Here is a 23,928-nt window from a genome sequence, read left to right as displayed (position 1 = left end):
AAATAAATAAATCTTTAAAAAAAAAAAGTAAAGAATACCCATATACACTTGACCCAGATTCACCTATTGGTATTTTACCCCATTTGCTTTTGCCTTTGACCTTAAATGTATAGAACTTTATCTATTATGCAATATATTTTCCTCAACCATTTCAAAGTAAGTAGTGTACATCCTGGCTTTTTACCCCTAAATACTTAAGTGTGTATTTCCTTGATTATGGTAGTTAATCAACATCAGCAGAGCTAACATTGATAGAATAATTTAATATATCAACTCTTCCAATTTATTCAATAATGTTCTTTTTTTTTTTTTCAAAGATTTATTTTTATGCATACAAGAACTGGGGTACAGGCCAGAAGTGTGGGGGGTGGTGGTGAATGGATTCATCAGAGATAGAGTGGGGAACAGAACAGGCAGAATGACTGAAATACACTGCTGACGGGAGCAGCGGGCAAGTCAGAAGAGGTCTGCTGTACCATGTGGGTTGCTTCCTGGCCAGGGAATCGAACTCGTGCTTGCAATGGCTGCGGTTAGCTTCATAGGTTTGTGTCTTAACCCCTTGCGCCACCAGGGAGGCCCCTCAATAATGTTCCTTATAGCATTTGTTTTCTTTAAGGACCATCTCCAATCTAGAATTAGGCATTGCAGTCACATATATCTCTTTAGTCTTCTTTAATCAGGAACATTTGTCATAGCCTTTGTCTTTTTGGACATTGAAATTTTTGATGACTGTAGTTTAAATCAACCACACCAGGGCCTCCCTGGTGGCCTGCAGGTTGTCTTAGCACTAACACTGCTGCGGCCAAATGGCACAGCAAACCTCTCCTGTCTTTTTTTTTTTTTTTTTTTTTTAAGATTTATTTATTTATTTATTTATTTATACAAGCACTGGGTACAGTTAGAAGCGCGGGAGGGCGAGAGAAGTCACCAGAGCAAGAGCGGGGAGCAGAGCAGGCAGAAGGACGGAAGTACACTGCTGAGGGGAGCAGCGGGCGGCAGGAGAGGTCTGCGCCATGTGGGACCCTCTGCCGGTGGCCGGGGAGCAGCCGGGGATCGAACTGGCGCTGCAGAGGCTGCGGGCAGCTTCGCAACCCAGCGCTCAACCACTGCGCCACCGGGGAGGCCCAACCTCTCCTGTCTTGCTGGCTGCACTTATCAGTATATTTCAGCAAATCCATCTGTTCTGTTCCCCACCTTGTCTCTAGTGAATCCTCTCACCCTCTGCACCCCTGGCCTACATCCTAGTACTTCTACAAAATAAATTAATTAATAAAAATATGTAATAATTTTAAAATTCACCCACACCGCTTTAAAAAAAAATAGTTCTCACTTTGGATTTGTCCAGTGCTGCTTTCTTATACATTCCCAGATGGAATACTATATAAAAATGATTTTGTACCATGGAATATTACTCAGCATTCAAAAAAGATAAACACATGCAATTTGCAGCAACATGGATGGCGCTGGAAGGGATCATGCTCAGCGAAATAAGCCAAAAAGAAAAAGAAAAATACCGGATGGTCTCACTCATAGCAGGAATCTAGAAAACTTAAATAAGGGACCAGGAAAATGAATAACTATAAGAAAGTGAAAATCAAAATCAACAAAAAACTATGAACCAGAGACACTTTTTGGGGGGTGGGGGCCAGGAGGGGAGGGATTGGGGTCAGAATGGGGCATGTGCAGTTGTATGGGGGAATATAAAAATAAAATTTATTATTTAATAAAAAAAATAAAAATAAAAATGATTTTGTGTCCTCGGTAGATGAGACTAGACTCATGATCTCTGTCTGCCCCTCGTTGGTGATGTTACTTTTGATCACCTGCTTAAAGGATTTTCATTTTTCTCTGCTGTATAGTTAGTATGCTTTTCCTTGCAACAGGTAAACATTTGGTAGGTGTAAGGTATAGCTTTTACTTAATCAGCTATCAACCATAAGGAACTGTTGGTCTGGGTACAAAACAAAAGAAATGGAGTGATTCATATTTGCATGATGCTAATGTTCTCTGTTTTGAGGGTTTTTTTACCCATGACAGAACAACTTGAATTTGTTGTCTATTTGGTCTTCTGGGTTTGTAGGGCAAAAGAGAACATATTTTATAACTCTATCCAGGGAGGTAATTAGGTTTAAGTTCATTTTAAATTAGAAAAAATTTCTCAGGAAGATTTTCATTTCTATAAATTGGAAAATAAAAAAGTCCACACAATTTAAATAATCTTCAGAATAACAGTTTTATCATGGTGATAAAAATAAAGTGAAAGTATAATTAAGATTGTTATAATTCAGGTAGATTTTTTTAAAAATATTTATTTATACAGAGAAGAATTGGGGTGTAGGCCAGAGGTGCAGAAGGTCAGAAGATTCACCAGAGACAGAGTAGAGAGCAGAGCAGGCAGACTGACTGAAATACACTGCTGAGGAGAGCAGCAGTTGAGGCAGGAGAGGTCTCCTGTACTATGTGGGTTAGCTCCCTGACCAGGGATTGGACTCAGGCTATAGTGTTGATAGCACTGAGACTTAACCCCTAGGCCACCAGGGAGACACCCTCCACCATCCCTGGTAGTTTTTTTTTAATTGAGATAAATTTTATCCACTGTATTATAAAACAATATGATCTTTTTCTATCAACATTTCTCTTACTGACCATACAAAAATTTTTAAATCTTAGAAATAGTTGTTGGAAAACTAAATAAAAAAGGAAAACTTAAAATTTAGAGTAGTACATATTCAGATAAAAATTTCAAATAATGAAAAGTTCGAAAGTCTGTCATGGTGGTGGTTTCACAGTATAAATATATTTAATACCGCTGAACTATACATCTTAAAATGACTACAGTGATGAATTTTACATTATATGTACTTTTGCCTTTTATAAAAAGTTTGAAACTTTTTAAATAATACAGAAGAGTTGAAAGAGATCTTTCATCTATACATACTATGTTACATGACAAGGGGATAAGAGGAAAGAATCAAAGATACACACAAAAACATTTCTTTTTTTAAATTTTTTTATTATATGTATTTATATTTATATATTTTTATATTTTTATATATATTACATCATTCTTCCTTTTTGTGCACTGCATGCTTTCTCTTCTCATGTGTAGTCCCCGTAAAATTCCAATTCACCCATGCACTGTCACTCTAGTCCCTTGTTTTCTTCCCTTCCCTGTTTTGATCCCTTTCCCTCCCCCTCCCCTGCAGAGTACCTTTGATTAATAGTTGCCTATTAATTTTGTTTTTTAATTTATTGTAATTTTTTTCCTGATCCCTTATTTGGTTCCCCTCCATTCCTCTTATAAGTGAAACCATCAAATATTTTTCTTGTTTTTTCTGACTTATTTCACTGAACATAATCCCTTCCAGATCCATCCATCTTGCTATGAATGGCATGAGTTTATCATTTTTGATTGCTGTATAGTATTCTGTTGTGTATATATACAACATTATCTATTTTGGGGCATTTGTGTTGTTTCCACATCTTACCTACGGTAAATAGTGCTGCAGCAAACACAGGGATACAGGTATCTTTTTGAATTAATGTGTTTGTGTCCTTTGGTAGATTCCTAGGAGTGGAATTGCTGGGTCAGATGGAAGCTCCATTTTTAGTAGTTTGAGGAACCTCCACACAGCTTTCCATAGTAGATATTTTTGGCAGAAGCATTCATGCAGGGAAGTCAAATCCATATCTAGAGAAAGTGTCTATTCCAGTATGAAAAAAACAGTGTTCCTTCCATGATGGGAAAAAATGCAGTGTACTCAACCACCTACCATATCACTGGCTAAACACTGTGGGGAATGATGGCATATTGAGAACTTTGTGTTGGCTGAAGTTGCTGGCCAGTTAGGCACTCAGCAGTGACTGTAGCCAGCAGGCCTTGGTGACTGGCATCAATATACCACATTTTATTTATCCATTTATGCATTTTATTTATCTATTTATTTGATGGGCAACTTAGTTCCCATCTTTTGCCTATCATGAATAATGCTACTATGAACATTTGTGAACAAGTTTTTATTTTCTTTTGGATATATACATATATGTAGTATTGTCAGATCCTATGGACTTGACTAATTAGGCTTGGAAAATGCCAGGAACAAAAGGACCCTGGTTATGCAGCCAAAAAGTTTATCACAGAATCTGTCTAACTAGGACATAGCTTGTGTGATCAGCAGTGGATCTTACCATTGTGTTTGTTCCCATGGGCAAAATTATTGCTGTTGATCCTGTTATAAGAATTACTACTTCCTTACTTAACTAAACCGCCAGTTTCATATTTAAAATCCTAAGGAGATAAATCTGATCAAATATCTGTGAAGCTGATATGTCTATTGATAATAGATGGCAAGAATTGAAAGAAGGGTATTCCTCACAGGAAAGAGTTTGACATGCTGAACATCTCCCACCTTCAAAACAAAACCCTCTATAAAGTAGTATAATTTGTCAGACAAAAAAATCTTTAGTAATCTGGAAATTATTATTTTTTTAAATATTTATTTATTTAGGCATACAAGAACTGGGATACAAGCCAGAGGTGCGGGGAGGTGAGAGGATTCACCAGAGACAGAGTGGGGAACAGAACAGGTAGATTGACTGAAATACACTGCTTATGGGAACAGCGGGCAAGACAGGAGAGGTCTGCTGTACCATGTGGATAGCTCCCTGGCCTGCTGGCAATTGAACTTGTACTGCAGAGGCTGCAGATAGCTTCACAGTGTTGTACTTAACCCCCTGCGCCACCTGGGAGGACCCAAATTATTATTTTTTGCTACTATTAACAAGACTCAAGAGACACTTAGATTCTCAGGTTATAGTCAGCATGCCTGAAGTTTCAATACTTTTTGATAGTTACCTTTATATATTTATTTATTTTAAAGATTTATTTTTATTTACTTATGCATATAAGAACTGGGGTGTAGGCCAGAGGTGGGGGGGCAGTGAGAGGATTCACCAGAGACAAAGTGGGGAGCAGAACAAGCAAATCTACTGAAATATACAACTGAGGGGAGCAGTGCGTGAGACAGGAGAGGTCTGCTGTGCCATGTGGGTTAGCTCCCTGGCAGGGGATTGAACTCATGCCCCAAAAGCTAGCAATAACTTGATAGTGCTGAGACTTTAACCCCTGCACCACCAGGGAAGCCCTGACAGTTACCTTTTAATGTCTTCCATCACTTTTTAAAAAAATATTGCAAGTGTCTTTCTTTATATAGTGGTAGACACTTAAATGCGCTTAACACTACACATTTTCAGTCTAAGACCATACTAAACCAGGAACATAAAAAATGTGCCTCTAGGGCTTCCCCGGTGGCCCAGCGGTTGAGCGCTGGGTTGCGAAACTGCCTGCAGCCCATGCAGCGCCGGTTCAATCCCCGGCTGCTCCCCGGCCACCGGCGGAGGGTCCCACATGGCACGCAGACCGCTCCTGCCGCCTGCTGCTCCCCTCAGCAGTGTTCTTCGGTCCTTCTGCCTGCTCTGCTCCCCACTCTGGCTCTGGTGAGTTCTCTCACCCTCCCGCGCTTCTGACTATACCCAGTGCTTGTATAAATAAATAAATAAATGTTTTTAAAAAAGTGCCTATAATTGAATTAGCCAAAAAGGTAGATTTAATTAAATAATTTTCTGGGTATGTACTACCATCTTGGTTTATGTTTGATGGTAGAAATGCACACAGGTGCTTTGTGATTAACTTCCAGAATCCTCTACTTGGGAGATTCTGTCTTCCCTCTAGCTCATTTTGTGAATTTATCCTTAAATAACAATTATATTAATGGTTTACATGCAGAGCATTGTGTAGCTGCTGTTGTAGGGAACAAAAAAGTGGTAAGTACTGTCACTCCCTGCACAGAATACATTTTATATAATGACCACTAAGTCAAACTCTATATTCCCACGGTGATTCTGGGACCAGAATATTTTCATGGCATTTGAGAGTGAGGTATTTTTGCTTTTTGCTCTTTTTTAAAAAATAAATTCAGATTTAAATAAACATTCTTAGGCATAAATAGCATATTCTTTATCCATCCATTATATGGATTCATTTTAAAGTTGCTTTTCCTCTCTATTTGTTTAGCTTAATACAGTTTTTTAGTAAAATGAAGAAGTGGATGGACATGTCAAATCTGCCACAAGAATTTCGTGAACGTATAGAAAGATTAGAAAGAAATTTTGAGGTGTCTACTGTTATTTTCAAAAAATTTGAGCCAATTTTTTTAGATGTATTTCAAAATCCATATGAAGAGCCACCAAAGTTACCACGAAGCAGAAAGCAGAGGTAAGACTTTTTAATCCTTACATAGTGATGTAAAAATCATGATATAAGTTTATTAAAGGGATTGGCTTTTTTTTTTTAACAGATTTATTTATTTATTTATTTATTAATACGAGCATGGGTACAGTCAGAAGTGCGGGAGGCTGAGAGAATTCACCAGAGCCAGAGCAGAGAGCAGAACAGATAGACTGACGAAATACACTGCTGAGGGGAGCAGCAGGCAGCAGGAGAGGTCTGCGCACCATGTGGGACCCTCACCCGGTGGCCAGGGATCGAACCGGTGCTGCAGAGGCTGAGGGCAGCTTCACAACCCAGTGCTCAACCGCTGCGCCACCAGGGGAGACCCGGAATTGGCTTTTTTTTTTTTTTTTTTAAGTATTTTTTCTTTTTTTTTTTTTTTAAAGATTTATTTATTTATTTATACAAGCAGTGGGTACAGTCAGAAGCATGGAAGGGCGAGAGAATTCACCAGAGCCAGAGTGGGGAGCAGAACAGGCAGAAGGACCGAAGTACACTGCTGAGGGGAGCAGTGGGTGTGGCAGGAGAGGTCTGCGCGCCATGTAGGACCCTCACCCGGCAGCCGAGGATCAAACTGGCGCTGCAGAGGCTGCTTGCAGCTTCGCAGCCCAACGCTCAACCGCTGCGCCACCAGGGGAGGCCCAGAATTGGCATTTTTAAAGCCAGATTTTTATCAGAAGTATTCATCTGCAAAAAACTTACATTTCCTTTTAAATCCATTTATAATTACCCATATCTGAAAATTTAGGATAATGCTTTTTACTTTTTTTTTTTCCTATGTTCTGATTGTTTTGCACAGATTGGGAAGGCTTACTTTTTTTTTTTTTAAGATTTATTTTTATTTATTTATACAAGCACTTGGTACAGTCAGAAGCGCGGGAGGGTGAGAGAATTCACCAGAGCCAGAGTGGGGAGCAGAGAAGGCAGAAGGACGGAAGTACACTGCTGAGGGGAGCAGCGGGCAGCAGGAGAGGTCTGCGCGCCATGTGGGACCCTCCTCCAGTGGCCAGGGAGCAGCCAGGGATCAAACCGGCGCTGCATGGGCTGCGGGCAGCTTCGCAACCCAGCACTCAACAGCTGCGCCACTGGAGAGGCCCAGGCTTACTTATTTAAAAATGAATCTTAGATTGTCCTTTATGGATGGAACTTTAAATGTAATTTAACTTCACTATTTGCTGTTTGTTTGCTGTTTCAATTTGAAAGGAATATATGGAATAATATTTAACAAGTTAATCAGATAAAACGTACATTTTCCCCCCTTTTAGGAGGATTCCTTGCAGTGTTAAGGATCTCTTTAATTTCTGTTGGACGCTCTTTGTTTATACTAAGGGTAAGGTGACACATCAGTATTTGTATTTCTCCTGTGGAAATTTAGTGATAATTAACCTGCTTTCTGGTTTTCTCTTTTTTTTATAAAGGTAATTTTCGTATGATTGGAGATGATTTAGTAAATTCTTATCATTTACTTCTGTGCTGCTTGGATCTGATTTTTGCCAATGCCATTATGTGCCCAAATAGACGAGATTTGTTAAATCCATCCTTTAAAGGCAAGACCTTATTTATTTTTGAAAACTGATCATCAGTTTTTATAAAAAGAGTTTTAAGAGTTGATCACATGTGTTCTTTTTTCCTTTCTTTGCTCTTTATATCCTGTCAAAGTAGGTTTACCATCTGATTTCCATACTGCTGATTATAGTGCTTCTGAAGAGCCACCCTGCATCATTGCTGTACTGTGTGAACTACATGACGGACTTCTAGTAGAAGCAAAAGGAATAAAGGAGCACTACTTTAAGCCATACATTTCAAAACTCTTTGACAGGAAGGTACTGTACTTATAATTAAATGACTGACATTTTCAGGGGTCAGCAGCAGAAGCCCCACAACAGTGTTTTAAGTTCTCAACATTGTAGGACTCAGGCTCAAGATTCCTAGGTTTCAGTCTCTGTTGTGATGTAGAATTTCCTTATGATCTGTGATGAGTAAAATTGAATTGTTGAATAATGTGACAAACCATATATATACTGTTAAGTAAGTGTACTGTCAGAAGCAACTTTAGGAAATCCTGGTAATTATGAAGGACAAAACATGAGAATAAGCCTGATAGAATTATGAAAAGCAGGTCAGAATATGCTAATTTACTACCATAATTTGAATAACTGGATAATAACTGGGTATACATGGTAGGATAATAAATATACATGGCAACTTAGTTTTATTTCCATATAAGTAGAGCAGAAAATCCCCTTTAGTTTTTTTTTTTTTAAATCTTTTTTTTTTTTTATTATTTTTTTAATAGGTTCTTTTTTTTTTTTTTTTTTTATAGAGGCATGCTTTATTTTTATTTTGTTTGTTTGTTTTGTTTATACATGCACTGGGTACAGTCAGAAACGCGGGAGGGTGAGAGAATTCACCAGAGCCAGAGCGGGGAGCAGAGCAGGCAGAAGGACTGAAGTACACTGCTGAGGGGAGCAGTGGGCGGCAGGAGAGATCTGCGCGCCATGTGGGACCCTCCTCCGGTGACCGGGGAGCAGCCGGGGATCGAACCAGCGCCGCAGAGGCCGCGGGCAGCTTCGCAACCCAGCGCTCAACCACTGCGCCACCGGGGAGGCCCCCCTTTAGTTTTGTTTATACTTGTAGGCTAGCTGCATGCACTCTGGATTTTTTCTCAAAAATTCACTTAACTATTTCTAAAATTAAAATTGCCTTGTTTCTTTGCGTCTGTTTCTCCAATATTGAGCCATTTAATTCAGCTAATTCATGCATAAAAATATATATACACACATATCATGGCTTCTTATTTGTATTTTAATGTATTAGCAAATTAAACTTTTAAAGGATTATGTCTGCTGTGTTCTGCAGAAGCAGCATACTAGTGACTGTTGGATATGATGACCATACATCTTGGTTTGCCAGGATTATCTAGTTTTTGCCTCTTGGCATGATTATGATTAACACCCCTTGTACTCCACAAGCGTCTTGGTTTTGAACAATGGTCTTCCTGCCCATAGGCCACATGTAATTTATTTAGCCTGTGTGAAATGTTCTTTATTTCGTTTATTTTGTTAAATTTTTAATTTATATAGATCTTTTAGACGCTATGGCTGTACTGGTTTAGAATTTCTATATGGTAACTGTCATTGAGCTAAATGATGGCTCTTTATGATGGGCTTTCTGTCCTCTTTATTTTAACCTGTTTCAACCCATAGTGAATCTTGGCCCCAAAGGCACTTGAAGTTGCAACCTGTGATGGGTAGTAATTTAAGTATAGTATTAATAAAATATTAATAACAGTGTAGTTTTCCTCCCTTGCCAATGATAGTACCTATATTTCTGAATCATTTTGTTTGCCTTATCACATAATCATTCAGTAAATGTTAGTTTCCCTTTTCCTTAAGCCATTAATTGAAATTAGATGGCTTTTATGAGAATCACTTGGGAAATTTGTTTAAAAATCCTGTTTCAACTCAGGCCTGAGGCCATCAGTTTGAGTGGAAAATTTTTGCATGTCATACAGCTGACAAGAAAATGATATCCAAGGCCTATAAAGAACTCATACAACTCAACAAAATGAAAACAAGTGATCTAATTAAAAAATGGATAGAAGAGTTAAATAGACTCTTCTCCGAAGAAGACATAGAGATGGTCAGCAGGCACATGAGAAAAATACTATCATCAGGGAATGGCAAATCAGAATCACAATGAGATATCATCTCACAACTGTGAGAATGGCCCACATCAAAAGGACTAGAAACAACAAGTGCTGGTGAGGATATGGAGAAAAGGAACCTTCATATACTCTTATTGGGAATGTTGACTATTCTGGCTCCTCTGGAAAATATTTATAGCGGTTTCTCAAAATATTAAAAATAAATCTACCATCTAAGCCAGTAATTCCATTGCAGGTATCTACCTGAAGAATGCAAAAACACTGATTTTATTGTGGCACTATTTACAGTAGCCACATTGTGGAAACAATCGACGGACAGATAAGTGGATTAAGAAGACATGGCATATATATACACGATGAAATACAACTCATCAGTAGAAAAGAATTCTTGCCATTTGCGACATGAATAGAACTGGAGGGGATAATGCTAAGCGAAATAAATTAGAAGGACAAAGACAAATACAGATGGTTTCACTTATGTGAAATATAGAGGACAAACAAAGGATCATAGAAAACCAAACCAGCAAACCCTAGAAATCTATAGAATTAAGGCTACCAGAGGGAGAGGGAGAGGATGGAGAGCAAAGTATAGAAGGAGATCCAATAGACTATGAAGAGGTATGATGCCGTGTCTCTGAGTCATATACAGTGTTGTAAACCAGTGTTGCCTCAAAGAAAAAACAACCAAGCTCACCCCTAAGTGTATTCTGAGGTCGCTAAAACTTAGAAACCACTACCATCGATAAACTTCAAGGTATTTTCAAAAATTTGACTGTGTTTTTTAATATCGGTTTACATGCTAAATAGTTTTTACTGTCCTGAATGGATTATTTAGTTTTTCTGATTTTTGTGTATGTTATTTATAACTACCACCAATATGAAAATTAGACTAATGTCATGTTTTTGTGTATATGTTAATATATTTAATTATATGATATCACAAAATTACTTTCTCTTCCAAGATTTTAAAAGGTGACTGCCTCTTGGACCTTTCCAATTTTACTGATAATAGGTAAGTATTTAGCACTAATGTTATCTGGCATATTGTAGTCTGCCAATAATGATCTGTTGCACTTTGTTAAGTATAACTTGTTGCAGTTTGTTAAGTGTAACATACCAAGGTAACTGTTCCAAATTCAAGTTCCTTCTGTGATAGTGACATTGAATGTGTGATGTCACTAAGCCTTGTTGTTTTTCAGTACATTTATTTTATAAGAAACTTTTGGTACTTAATACATCTGCTATCCTGAGAAACTCAAGCAAAGCTAGCTACTTTTTTTTTTTTTTAAAGATTTATTTATTTATGCATACAACAACTGGGGTACAGGCCAGGTGTGGATGGTGAGAGGATTTACCAGAGACAGAGCGGGGAACAAACAGGCAGATTGACTGAAATACACTGCTGAGGGGAGCAGCGGGCGAGTCAGGAGAGGTCTGCTGCACCATGTGGGTTGATCCCTGGCCGCCTGGGACTCAAATTCGTGCTGCAGTGGCTGCAGAATGCTTCATAGGTTGTATCTTTTTTTTTTTAAGATTTATTTATTTATGCATATAAGAGCTGGGGTACAGGCCAGAGATGGGGGAGTGAGAGGATTCACCAGAGACAGAGTAGGGAACAGAACAGGCAGACTGACTGAAACTCACTGCTGAGGGGAGCAGCAGGCGAGGCAGGAGAGGTCTGCTGCACCATGTATGTTGCTCCCTGGCCAGCCGGGGATCAAATTGGTGCTGCAGAAGCTGCAGATTGCTTCACAGAGCAGTGCTTAATCCCTTGTGCCACCAGGGAGGCCTGCATAGGTTGTATCTTAACCCCTTGCACCACCAGGGAGGCCCCAAAGGTAGCTGCTTCTATGTTTGATTTTATATTCTTATTTAATCAAATAATGTCAAATTCAGAATGTGCTTGTATATTTCAAAGCTGCTACTGTCTCCTTAATGATAAGATCATCATTAATTAGGTTCAACTGGTTTTCAGATAAAGTATATATTCTCTTTCACTTTTCAAAGTAATTTATTAATGTTTATGTATGTGGATGTGAAGAATGTCCCTATTAGATAGGAATGTTTGATATCATTAGATAGGCAGAGTTAACAAAAAAATTAGAACCATCCACTTTTCCACGCTGTAGAGTCTAAATTTATCTTCAAGATAAATGCATTGTGCAACTTAGTTTTATCCTAGCAGCCTAAAAGCATTCTCTTTTCAGCAAAGCAGTGAACAAGGAATATGAAGAGTATGTCTTAACTGTTGGTGACTTTGATGAGAGGATCTTTTTGGGAGCAGATGCAGAAGAGGAAATTGGAACGCCTCGAAAGTTCACTGGTGACGCCCCAGTAGGGAAATTGACAGCACAAGCTAATGTGGAGTATAACCTTCAGCAACACTTTCAAAAAGTAATATAACCTAGCCTGGCTTCAATCTTGAATAATCTTTTTCTCTCTGTGTATGATTCTACTAACAGCAGAAGCATCTTTCAAGTTAAATCTTGAGTTTCTTCTACTAATTCATATTTCCCATGAAAACCTTAAAAGGTAATTTTTAAAACTATGTCACTTAGTATTTTTACCTTATTTTTCTATTTTTTCATATTTTGAATGTATTTTCCCACAATACCTGAATTTTTCAGTAGGGTATGTTTCACTGAACCCAAAGGATTTATAATTTCTTACCATTCTTTATATCAATTTAGCCACTGTTCTGTTGATTTAAAATTTAGTTTGTTTTCCTCCCCATCACAAACTGTGTTTTTCCTGAACTCCGGCCATATAACTTTGGACTTGATCATATGTGGCAAAGGCTTAATTCTGTATTTATGTGTAAAATGGTTTGGAGGATGAAGTCTAATGGAAAATTCAGCAATCTAGAAGTCATAGAAAACTGAAGTTTTTAATCCAAATTCTCCTTTGTCAATTTAGGTTTTTTTTCTAATGTCACTATGCCTGTGTTCTGATATGTAGAATGAAAGTGTATGTATTTCAAATGAGTGTTGTGAAGATTAAATGAAATTATAGATAGAAAGTACTTTGAAAAAATGTTACTCAAATGCAACAATATTAAATACATAATGAGGGGGGTGGTGACTTTTTTAATCTCACAGATTTTTCTTTTCTAACAGAAAACGTCATTTGCACCTTCTACCCCACTGACAGGACGGCGATATTTACGAGAAAAAGAAGCAGCTATTACTCCTGTTGCTTCAGCCACCCAGAGTGTGAGCCGGTTACAGACTATAGTGGCTGGACTGAAAAATGCACCAAGTGAACAACTTATAAATATTTTTGAGTAAGTCCAATACTATTATTTTTCTAAATGTCTCATTTGAATTAGATTCTGTATACCATTCTGTTTTCAGTATATTCAGAATTCTTGAGATAGTGCGTTTTATATATACATAAAAATATATAAGTTTTATTGTACATTTCAGTCACAAAGCACGTTGATCTAAAATCATATGCCTGTTAAAGTATCTATTAAAAATTATATATCTTGAAGGTGTGTAGCTCTGGCAGTTCACTCTTATAAATACCCCTAAGTTATACATTATTGTTTTTCTTTCTACATTGACTTTAAATGGGTTCAGTCTAAATGTACATCAAATGATACAACTGATGCAATGGATGGTGCAACCATAAAATGGAATTAGATCCACTTGTTTAAGAAAATGCATGTTTCCTAATAAAAATGGTAGGGTGAAGCCAGATCAGAGAACCATCTTTCCTAACACCAATGAAATAAGAGTAGTGAAGATCAGCAAACTGTTTCCCAGCAACAATCAAATGAGGGATATGATCTTATGGTATAAATTTCCAAAATGGTAGTAAATAAAGAAAATAAATGAACCTGGTATACCCAGGGTATATAGGACCTTGAAAATGCTCAAGGTGTGGAGAGAAGTAAATGGGGTGAGTAGGCAGATAGGTAAAAGCTCCTCCTCAACTGAAAGTCCCTATATACCACACCAGGGTTGCATCAGAGATATGAAAAACTCCAGGAGCTTCCATTTTCCAAGATTTCATGCTGATTAGGGAAACAGTTCTCATAGAACTAGAATATAGCCCTGACTGGTATATTGAACTCTGGAATGTGGGGGAATTAACAAAGTCTCAGAAGAGAAAGCAAAGCCCTGGGCTTCTATCAAAAATGGAGCATAGTACCATATAAACTACTCAAACCTTCATTCTGCAGAAAAGTGAACAGAAGACTTCCCAGCCTCAGACACAGCTCAGATAATAAGCAGATATACAGATAAGGTAGAAAGACTGTCAGGAAGATCTACCCTTATTGTATTTGAATAAATAGGTCTGTGCTGAATTACCCATTTAAGCACAAATTATTTTTTTAAGATTTATTTTTATTTATCCATACAAGAACTGGGGTATAAGCTAGAGGTGCAGGGGGAGGGGGGGTGGTGAGAGGATTCACCAGAGACAGCGGGGAGCAGAACAGGGGTATCCACTGAAATACACTGCTGAGGGGAGCAGTGGGCAAGACAGGAGAGGTCTGCTGCGCCATGTGGGTTAGCTCCCTGGCTGGGGATTGAACTCATGTTGCAGTGGCTGGAGATAGCTTGATAGTGCCCTCACTTAACCCCTTCCACCACCAGGGAGGCCCCAAAAATCAATTTATTAAGAAGTGGTAAGGGGGTCTTCCTGGTGGTGCAGGCAGTTGAGCTCAGCGCTGTGAAGCTGTCTGCAGCCTCTGCAGTGCTGGTTCAATTCCCGCCGACCTCGGAGCAACCCACATGGCAAGCAGACCTCTCCTGTCTCGCCTGCTGCTCCCCTCAGCACTGTACTTCAGTCAATCTGCCTGTTTTGTTCCCTGCTCTGTCTCTGGTGAATCCTCTCACCCTCCTGTGCATCTGGCCTGTACCTCAGCTCTTATATAAATAAAATAAATCTTTAAAAAAAAAGGGCCTCCTGGGTGGTACAGGCGTTAAGCGCCCCACTGTGAAGCTGTCCCCAGCCTTTACAGCATGGGTTCGATTCTAGCTGGCCGGGGAGAATCACATAGCGAAGCAGACTTCTCCTGTCTCGCCTGCTGCTCCCCTCAGCAGTGTATTTCTTCAGTCTGCCTGTTCTGTTCCCCGCTCTGTCTCTGGTGAATCCTCTCACCCTCCCGCGCATCTAGCCTGTACCCCGGTTCTTGTATAAAAATAAAATAAATCTTTAAAAAAAAAAAAAGAAGTGCTAAGGAAGGTAACTGCAAACATTTTATAGCAACAAGAAGAAAGAAGGAAACAAAATTCAAAAGACAAAAAACCTAGGAACCAATAAATGGGAAGTTGATCCATGAACCTGAAGTGTTTTTTTTTTTTTTAAGATTTATTTAATTATACAAGAACCGGGGTACAGGCTAGATGCACGGGAGGGTGAGAGGATTCACCAGAGACAGAGCAGGGAACAGAACAGGCAGATTGATGAAATACACTCCTGAGGGGAGCCGTGGGCGCGACAGGAGAGGTCTGCCGGGCCTTGTGGGACCCTCGCTTGCTGGCCGGGATCAAACCAACATTGCAGAGGCTGCGGACAGCTTCACAGCACGGCACTCAGTCAGGGGAGGCCCTGAACCTGAAGTTTTAATATTGTTAAAATAACCGTATTACACAAAGCAATCTACAGACCCAATGTAATTTCTGTCAAAACCCCAATGACTTTTTCTTTTTAGAAACAGAAAATAAATTCATAAAATTTATTTGAAAATTTATTTTTAAGATTTATTTTATTTATGTATACAAGAACTGGGGGGTACAGGCTGGAGGTGTGGGGTGTGAGAGGATTCGCCACAGACAGTGGGGGAACAGAACAGGCAGATTGACCAAAATACACTGCTGAGGGGAGCCGTGGGCAAGCCAGGAGAGGTCTGTTATGCCATTCGGGTTGCTGCCCGCTGGCCATGGGATCAAACTGGTGCTGCAGAGGCTGTGGACAGCTTCATAGGTTGCATCTTAACCCCTTGTGCCACCAGGGAGACCCATTCATCCAGATTTATTGAAGTATAATTTATATATAATAGTCATCCATTTTACTGAACAGTTATGAGGTTTCACACATGCATACAGTTGTGTAACCATCACAATCAAGATAGACTAGTTCCGTTATCCCCTCTTTGTAATTGAGCCCTGTGTCACACCCATCCTCTGGCAATGACTGATATGTTTTCTGTCCTTACAGTGTTGCCATTTTTGGAATGTCGTATAAGCAGAAACATAATACAGAGGTCATTGACTACTCTGGTGTTGAAATTCTAAAACAATCTACCAAATAATTGTATAATATTTAAAACTAGACTTCTTTGAAATACATTAGGTTTACATGTCTAGGTATATCATTGAGAATAGACCTTTGGTCACTAAAAACCATGCTAATTCTTCAAAGAAGAAATGTTAGTAGTCTGGATTTTTTTCCCCAAGTAATTAGGTTCCTCTTGCATTTTATAGATCTTGTATGCGTAATCCTACGGAAAACATTATGAAAATAGTGAAAGGAATAGGAGAGACTTTCTGCCAACACTATACTCAATCAACAGATGAACAACCAGGATCTCACATAGGTAAGAAGATAAAACTAAAGTTGGCAATCACTGAAAATAGTTTGTCCCCCTACAAAGTAGAAATCCAAGTTTTCCCTTCTTTACTATTCTTAATATTTAAGATTTGAGTTTTTGTAAGTTTTGTTTTTTCAACCTTTAATAGCTGCATGTCATTAACATATTTTCCTTTTATTATGCCTGTAGACTTTGCTGTAAACAGACTAAAACTTGCAGAAATTTTGTATTATAAAATATTAGAGACTGTAATGGTTCAAGAAACACGAAGACTACATGGAATGGATATGTCAGTAAGTAAATTCATTCTCGCAGCCACTGGCAAAATCCAAAAATCCTAAGCTGAAACCAGTGTGTTGAGAAGCTATATATGGCATTGTAGGGGTCAGTAATCATTGGCAGTCTTAGCCAAGATGACATATTAGGGCCTCACTGGTGGCGCAAGGGATTAAGCAGTGCACTGTGAAGCAATCCGAAGCCTCTGCAGCACGAGTTCAGTTCCCCAGCCAGCCAGGGAAAAACTCACATGGCAAGGCAGATCTCTCCTGGCTTGCCCACTGCTCCCCTCAGCAGTGTATTTCAGTCAGTCTGCCTGTTCTGTTCCCCACTCTCTCTGGTGGATCCTCTCACCCCCCGCATCTCTGGCCTGTACCCCAGCTCTTGTATGCATAAATAAATAAATCTTTAAAAAAAAAAAGATGACATATTAGTTGATCTTAGTTGTCTTTGGTACATGGAGATGTTACCATCTCTGGGCAGAAATGTGAGATACATAAAATTTGTCTTTGGTTCACCATTAGTAAGTATGCTTTCCTTTCAGTCTTTTTTTTTTTTTTTTAAATTATTTATTTATGCATATAAGAGCTAGGGTACAGACCAGCGATACGGGGGTGAGAGGATTCACCAGAGACAAGAGTGGGGAGCAGAACAGGCAGATGTACTAAAATACACTGTTAAGGGGAGCAGTGGGTGAGACAGGAGAGGTCTGCAGTGCCATGTGGGTCAACTCCTTGGTCAGGGATCAAACTTGTGCTGCATTGTCCACAGATAGCTTCATAGTGCTGCATCTTAACCCATTGCACCACCACTTGAAGGCCCCACCTTTCAGTCTTGTTCTTCATTCCCAGCTAGCTAATAATGAAACAAGACAGAATGGTAGTAAGTCTAGCAACCTCAGGTCATTATGTAGGTAGCATTAGGAAGTCTCAACCATTGGTGTCTTTAAAACTTTTCTGAAAATTTTTTTTAAAGATTTATTCATATATACAAGAACTGGGATACAGGCCAGAGGTGGGGGGATGGGGGTGAGAGGATTCACCAGAGACAGAGTGGGGAACAGAACAGGCAGATTGACCGAAATACACTGCTGAGGGGAGCAGTGGGCGAGTCAGGAGAGGTTTGCTGCACTATGTCAGTAGCTCCCTGGCCGGGGATTGAACTCATGCTGTAGTGGCTGTGGATAGCTTCATAGGTTTATAGGTTGTGTCTTAACCCCTTGTGCCACCAGGAAGGCCCTCTGAAATATTTTTACTTCTTTAGAGAAGCATCTGCTAATCTCTTGCCTATCTGTTGGTGGTATGTAGCAGAACAAAGAAGGGAAACTTGGTCTCAAATTGAGTCTGCAATCTCTCACCTAAAACCATAGTATGTTTTCTGTCTGGTGTTCTCAAGCTCTTCATTGCTCTAATTCAGCCTCTGTGGAAAATAATTCTTCAGGTCCCTGTTGGGTTGAACTAGAGGCCTTATCATCTGACTCCTTATAGTTTTGAGGGTTGGGTGGGGGGACCTGAGGACTTCTAACTACTGCGGATTTTCAAATCCTCCAGCCTTGTCAGCCTCTGCCTAACCTGTTTTCCATTTTGCCTGTGCCCTCCATTGCTGTGTTTTTGCCAGGTGCCTAGAACATTTATTTGAAGTATGTCTCTCGAGGCCCTTATGTTTAAGCATCCTACTTTCTGCTAAGTAATTTGTCATTCTCCCATGTACTGTCAATCTTCATATATTACTTTTTGCTGTTACAGATGATTACTGTTTTTTTCCAACATTATTTTTTATTTTAGTGCTTTCTAATAAGCTTATGTTGACAAAACAGCAACCATAAAATTGGCATAATAAAAAAGGAACAAATCTTAGTACTTTCATATTGATGGGAATGTTTTCTATTTATTATTTGCTCAAATTTCAAAGCAGATTGTTGTGTGTGACTCTTAAATTTAAGATCTACCACGGAGCAAGATTATATAAGAACATTCCTTACCAGGGCCTCCCCTGGTGGCGCAGCGGTTGAGCGCTGGGCTGCAAAGCTGCGCGCAGCCTCTGCAGCACCAGTTCCATCCCCGACCACCGGTGAGGGTCCCACATGGTGCGCAGACCTCTCCTGCCGCCCGCTGCTCCCCTCAGCAGTGTACTTCAGTCTTTCTGCCTGTTCTGCTCCCCGCTCTGGCTCTGGTGAATTCTCTCACCCTCCTGCACTTCTTACTGTACCCAGTGCTTGTATAAATAAATAAATAAATAAACAAACAAATAAAAATAAATAAATAAATCTTTTTTTTTAAAAAATTATTAAAAAAAAAAAGAACATTCCTTACCAGTTTGAGAATACAATGTACAGTTATTTTGTTTATTTCTATAGTCTTTATAAAATGGCAAAGAATGAAGTTACTGAAAAATAATAAACTGGCTCTTTCTCTTCTTCAAGGTTCTTTTAGAGCAGGATATATTTCATCGTTCCTTGATGGCCTGTTGTTTGGAAATTGTGCTCTTTGCTTATAGCTCACCTCGCACTTTTCCCTGGATTATTGAAGCTCTCAATATGCAACCATTTTATTTTTATAAGGTGAGATGAGAGCAAAGTTCTGTTATGGTATACCTCACATAAACATTCTATTTATTTTAGAGCTGAAAATAATTAACTGTAGTGATATCAGGAAAATACTTCCAGAGGTATTCTGAAAACATATATTCCTTTTGGGTAGAATCAAGCACAAAAGGGAGAAGATGAGAGTAATAAAGCCAGCCTCATAGCTTCAGTTCATTTTCCATTGCTGACTTGCAAATTTATCAGCAATTAAGTATTTAACTTTGAACTTTCCGTGTTTACAAATGGAAGTCATTAGTCTGTTAAGTAGATGCATGATGAAGAGCAAAAACACTTTCTCCCAGGAGAAAGAAAATGTCTAAAATTGTGATCCTGGTCTACCTAATGAAACTGTAATAACAGATCATGCCCCTTCCTCAAATTTGAGCTGAACATGAGTCTTATTTTCCCTTTTTCCCTGCTAAAACTGCTTTTATTAACTTTTCTTATAAAACATAGAGGTTACTGCTATGATAACATTTAATGCTCCTTAGTGTCTGAATTTAAGACTGATGCTACTATTACATTTAATTGGCATGATTTAATTAATATTTTGTTATATGTGTTACTTTTAAACTATTAATGATAAAAAAGTTAGTTTGAAGAGTTAAATTTTTTCCCTAAAATTATAGAAAATGCAGATAATTGGAAGTCTTATCTGTTTGAATTGTTGACTGAATGGGATTTTAGTTTCCTAGAGGAAATTGCTTCTACATAGTAAGTCTAATGTTAATGTGTTAGTTCAGATTTCCCACTAGGAAATATATATAATTTCATTCAAGGATAACATTAAATTTTGTCCTTAACTAAAGCAATTTGTTTTTACTTGTAACATCCTTTTTTCATTTAAGAAGCTAAATGCTTTTGATTTTTAATAATGCAAATAATATGTATTCCTTGAAGAAAACCAGAAAATATAGTTAAATATAAATATTAAAATCACATGTTATCATTATAAATAAGAGATGAATGTATGTGGTTATTATAAGTTAATAGTAATTACAAATAATCATTATTGATATTTTTGTATGTAAACTAATAAACCTTCCCCTTTTTTTCACCCAATGCTACGTTTTATTCTCAAATCAAGTTACATGTTACCTTCAATTCTTTGCCAGTCTACTGAGGTTTTAAGTATAAGTTAGCCTGTTAATTAAAAATCAAGACAATAGTAGTACTGGCGTAAGCATGTTTTATTTGGTCACTGGGCAGGATAGATATTAAAATAGAATTGTAGTGTATATAAGTAAAGTTCCTTTTGTAAATACATTATTCATTCTGTTCTTTTGAGCTCATTGGGAAGAGTACTCTGAGATGGGGCAATAAATTCAAAATAGCACTATATTGGGACATGCTAAGATCTGACTTGTATCACTGTTGTGTGTTGACCAATTTCTACCTATCATTGTCTCAGTTTCCATGTATAAAATTGTACATGAAAAACAGAAATGTATATGAAAGTATTTGAAGATACCAAAAACTCCTTCATAAATTAAAATGTTTTTAATAAGCCATGGAATTATGGTTCAAAGTTATCTTTGGTTCTGTGTTATTACTATGACCAGAGCTAGCCATATACGCAAGCCAGGTATAGAATTGACTGCTTAAGAACACATTGCCATCTCAATTTTCTCTTCAGGTTATTGAGGTGGTGATCCGCTCTGAGGAGGGGCTCTCCAGGGACATGGTAAAACATCTGAACAGCATTGAAGAACAGATTTTGGAGAGTTTAGCATGGAATCACAATTCTGCATTGTGGGATGCTCTTCAGGCTTCTGCAGACAAAGTTCCTACTTGTGAAGAAGTGAGTCAGGGCTAGGCTGATAACTAATGTTATTTTGTAAAATAACAGCTTTCTTTACAAATAATTGACATACTCTACAATTCACCCATTTAGAGAGTACAATTTAGTGGTTTTAGTATACTCATAGATATGTGTAGTCATCAGCACACTCAGTTTTGAAACATTCATCCCTTCAAAAAGAAACTAATCTTTAGATAGCATGTCACTGTTCCCTCTAGCCATAAGTAGGTGGTAATCTACTTTTGTTGTAGTGATTTGCCTATTCTGAACATTGCATATATGAAGTCATAAAATATGTGATCTTTTGTTATTCTTTCACTTAGCATAATGTTTTCAAGGTTATGTTGTAGTGTATGTCAGCACTTCTTTATTTTTGTGGCATAAAACTGCATTACATGAATATACCACTTTTTTTTTAAAGATTTATTTTATTTATGCATACAAAGAGCCTGGGTGTAGGCCACAGGTGCGGGAAGAGAGGTGAGAGGATTCACCAGAGACAGAGTGGGGAACAAAACAGGCAGGTTGACTGAAATACACTGAGGGAAGCAGCAGGCAAGACAAGAGAGGTCTGCGCCGTGAATATACCACTTTTTTTTTTAAAGATTTATTTTATTTATGCTTACAAAGAGCCTGGGTGTAGGCCAAGGTGCAGGCGGAGAGATGAGAGGATTCACAGGTGCAGGAGGAGAGGTGAGAGGATTCACAGGTACAGGAGGAGGTGAGAGACAGAGTGGGGAACAGAACAGGCAGATTGACTGAAATACACTGCTTAGGGAAGCAACAGGCAAGGCAGGAGAGGTCTGCTGCACCATGTAGATTAGCTCCCTGGCCAGGGATCCAACTCATGCTGCAGTGGCTGCTGATAGCTCCATAGCACTGAGACCTTAACCCCTTGCGCCACCAGTGAGGCCCGGTATACCACTTTTTTAACACTTAATCAACTGATGGACATTTGAGCTTTTTGCACGTTTTGGCGATAATTAATACTGCTGTTGTGAACATTTATGAATGGGTATTTGTGAAGACATATGTTTTTTTTTTTCTTGAGTATTTGTCAGTAGTAGAATTGTTGGGTCCTGTAGTAACTCAGCTGAAGCTATTGGGCCAGACTATTTTCCAAAGTGACTGTACCATGTAACATTCCTGTCATCAGTGTATGAAGATTCCAACTTCTCCACATCTTCTCCAACACTTACTACTTGTTTTTTTGTTTTTTGGGACCCTCGCCGGCGGCCAGGGAACAAACCAGCGCTGCAGAGGCTGGGGGCAGCCTCGCAGCCCAGCACTCAACCGCTGTGCCACCAGGGGAGGCCCATCTTATTGTAATTTTATTTGCATTTCCCTTATGGCTAATAATGTTCAACATTTTTTCATGTGCTTATTGGCCATTTGTATATCTTCTTTGGAGATATATCTGTTTAGATCTCCTGCCCATTTTTTTAATTGGGTTATTTGTTTTTTTATTATTGAATTGTAGGAGTTCTTTATAATTTTCAGCTACAACTGCAGAGCTTTTCTCTCCTTCTATGGGATGTTCTTGATGATATCCTTTAGAACACAAAAGTTTTCATTTTAATGATGTCCAGTTAATATTTTTCTTCTGTTTTGCGCTTTTGATGTCATAGCAAAAAAACCACTAATCCCATTATTTAAATTTTTTTGAATGTTCATATAAGGAAATATATACTTCATTTAGTTATTTAAATTTTTAAAAATCAAAGATTTGTGCATAATACACCCAAATCACACATTTAACAGTTTAGTGTTATATGAGAAAATGAGTTTTTTCCCTCTACCTCATCTGTTTCTTTGATCTTTTGCAGTAGATTGTGTGTAATTGTGATGTTCACTGTTGATCAATATTTTCATTGTAGAATCCAAATAATGGAAAGCTCTGAGTCTGAAGGAAAAGGATTTGAGTTTAACCTCTTGGTTTATTACTTTGTAGTAGTGTATACTTGGGCAAATTTTATATTTTGAGCCTCAATTTTCTCATCCCTACTTGGAGAATAAGTGCCTATCTCATAGGTTTACTCCTAGTGGTCAATGAACTTAACTTAATTATATGATTAAATGAGGTGAAATCTTTACATATATCAAGCAATATTAATTTAGTACTTTAGGCAAGTTGTTATATTTTATGAAGGTAAGAGAAACAAAACAGTAGAAGTAGTTAAAACTTTTTTCTCATTTTACATCAGTGGATTTATATATATCTAAAGCAGAGGGATTTTGTTTTCCACAGGTTATATTTCCAAATAATTTTGAAACAGGAAATGGGGTAAATGTACAGGGACATCTTCCCATGATGCCAATGTCTCCTCTAATGCATCCAAGAGTCAAAGAAGTTCGGACTGACAGTGGGAGTCTTCGAAGAGGTAGATTCAACATTGATAATGAAAAATAATTAAAGATTTTTTTTTTTTTCAGAGAAAATTTCAAGTCCTGCTAATATATTAAGAAATCTGATATTTTTATCAGGATTTGAAGAGGAATTTAATGCTTATGCTTGTGTGATTCACTGTATACTTTTTAATATTAAAGTAATAAAATTTCCACTCTGGCTTTTTAACTGTACCTTTTTTAAATAGATTATTAATCTATTGTGGAAATACAGTATTTTCACTATTTAATGAACATGCACAATCTTTTCTAAGGCTAATGGGAAGCTATTTTTTTTTAAAGATTTATTTATTTATGCATACAAGAACTGGGGTACAGGCCAGAGGTGTGGGGGTGAGAGGATCTATCAGAGAAAGAGTGG

At 38.1% G+C, this 23,928-nt stretch overlaps 1 protein-coding gene across 1 annotated transcript in view; it reads left to right on the top strand.

The window, feature by feature from the left end:
- Window positions 1-23,928, top strand: part of RBL1 (RB transcriptional corepressor like 1) — a gene marked incomplete at both ends in the record, with an annotated part of 51,362 nt that overhangs the window by 5,535 nt on the left and 21,899 nt on the right. The window contains 12 exons of the mRNA XM_084246479.1: window positions 6,074-6,274; window positions 7,555-7,619; window positions 7,708-7,836; window positions 7,952-8,112; window positions 10,919-10,968; window positions 12,164-12,350; window positions 13,073-13,239; window positions 16,394-16,506; window positions 16,690-16,793; window positions 19,199-19,336; window positions 20,997-21,161; window positions 23,410-23,542. Coding sequence (XP_084102605.1) covers window positions 6,074-6,274; window positions 7,555-7,619; window positions 7,708-7,836; window positions 7,952-8,112; window positions 10,919-10,968; window positions 12,164-12,350; window positions 13,073-13,239; window positions 16,394-16,506; window positions 16,690-16,793; window positions 19,199-19,336; window positions 20,997-21,161; window positions 23,410-23,542 — 1,613 coding nt within the window. The remainder of the gene's footprint in view (window positions 1-6,073; window positions 6,275-7,554; window positions 7,620-7,707; window positions 7,837-7,951; window positions 8,113-10,918; window positions 10,969-12,163; window positions 12,351-13,072; window positions 13,240-16,393; window positions 16,507-16,689; window positions 16,794-19,198; window positions 19,337-20,996; window positions 21,162-23,409; window positions 23,543-23,928) is intronic.

This window comes from Talpa europaea (genome assembly GCF_964194135.1).
Source record: "Talpa europaea genome assembly, chromosome: 11".
Classification (NCBI taxonomy): domain Eukaryota; kingdom Metazoa; phylum Chordata; class Mammalia; order Eulipotyphla; family Talpidae; genus Talpa; species Talpa europaea.
The sequence above is the reverse complement of the archived record's forward strand: the minus strand, read 5'-3'. Positions and strand labels throughout refer to the sequence as shown.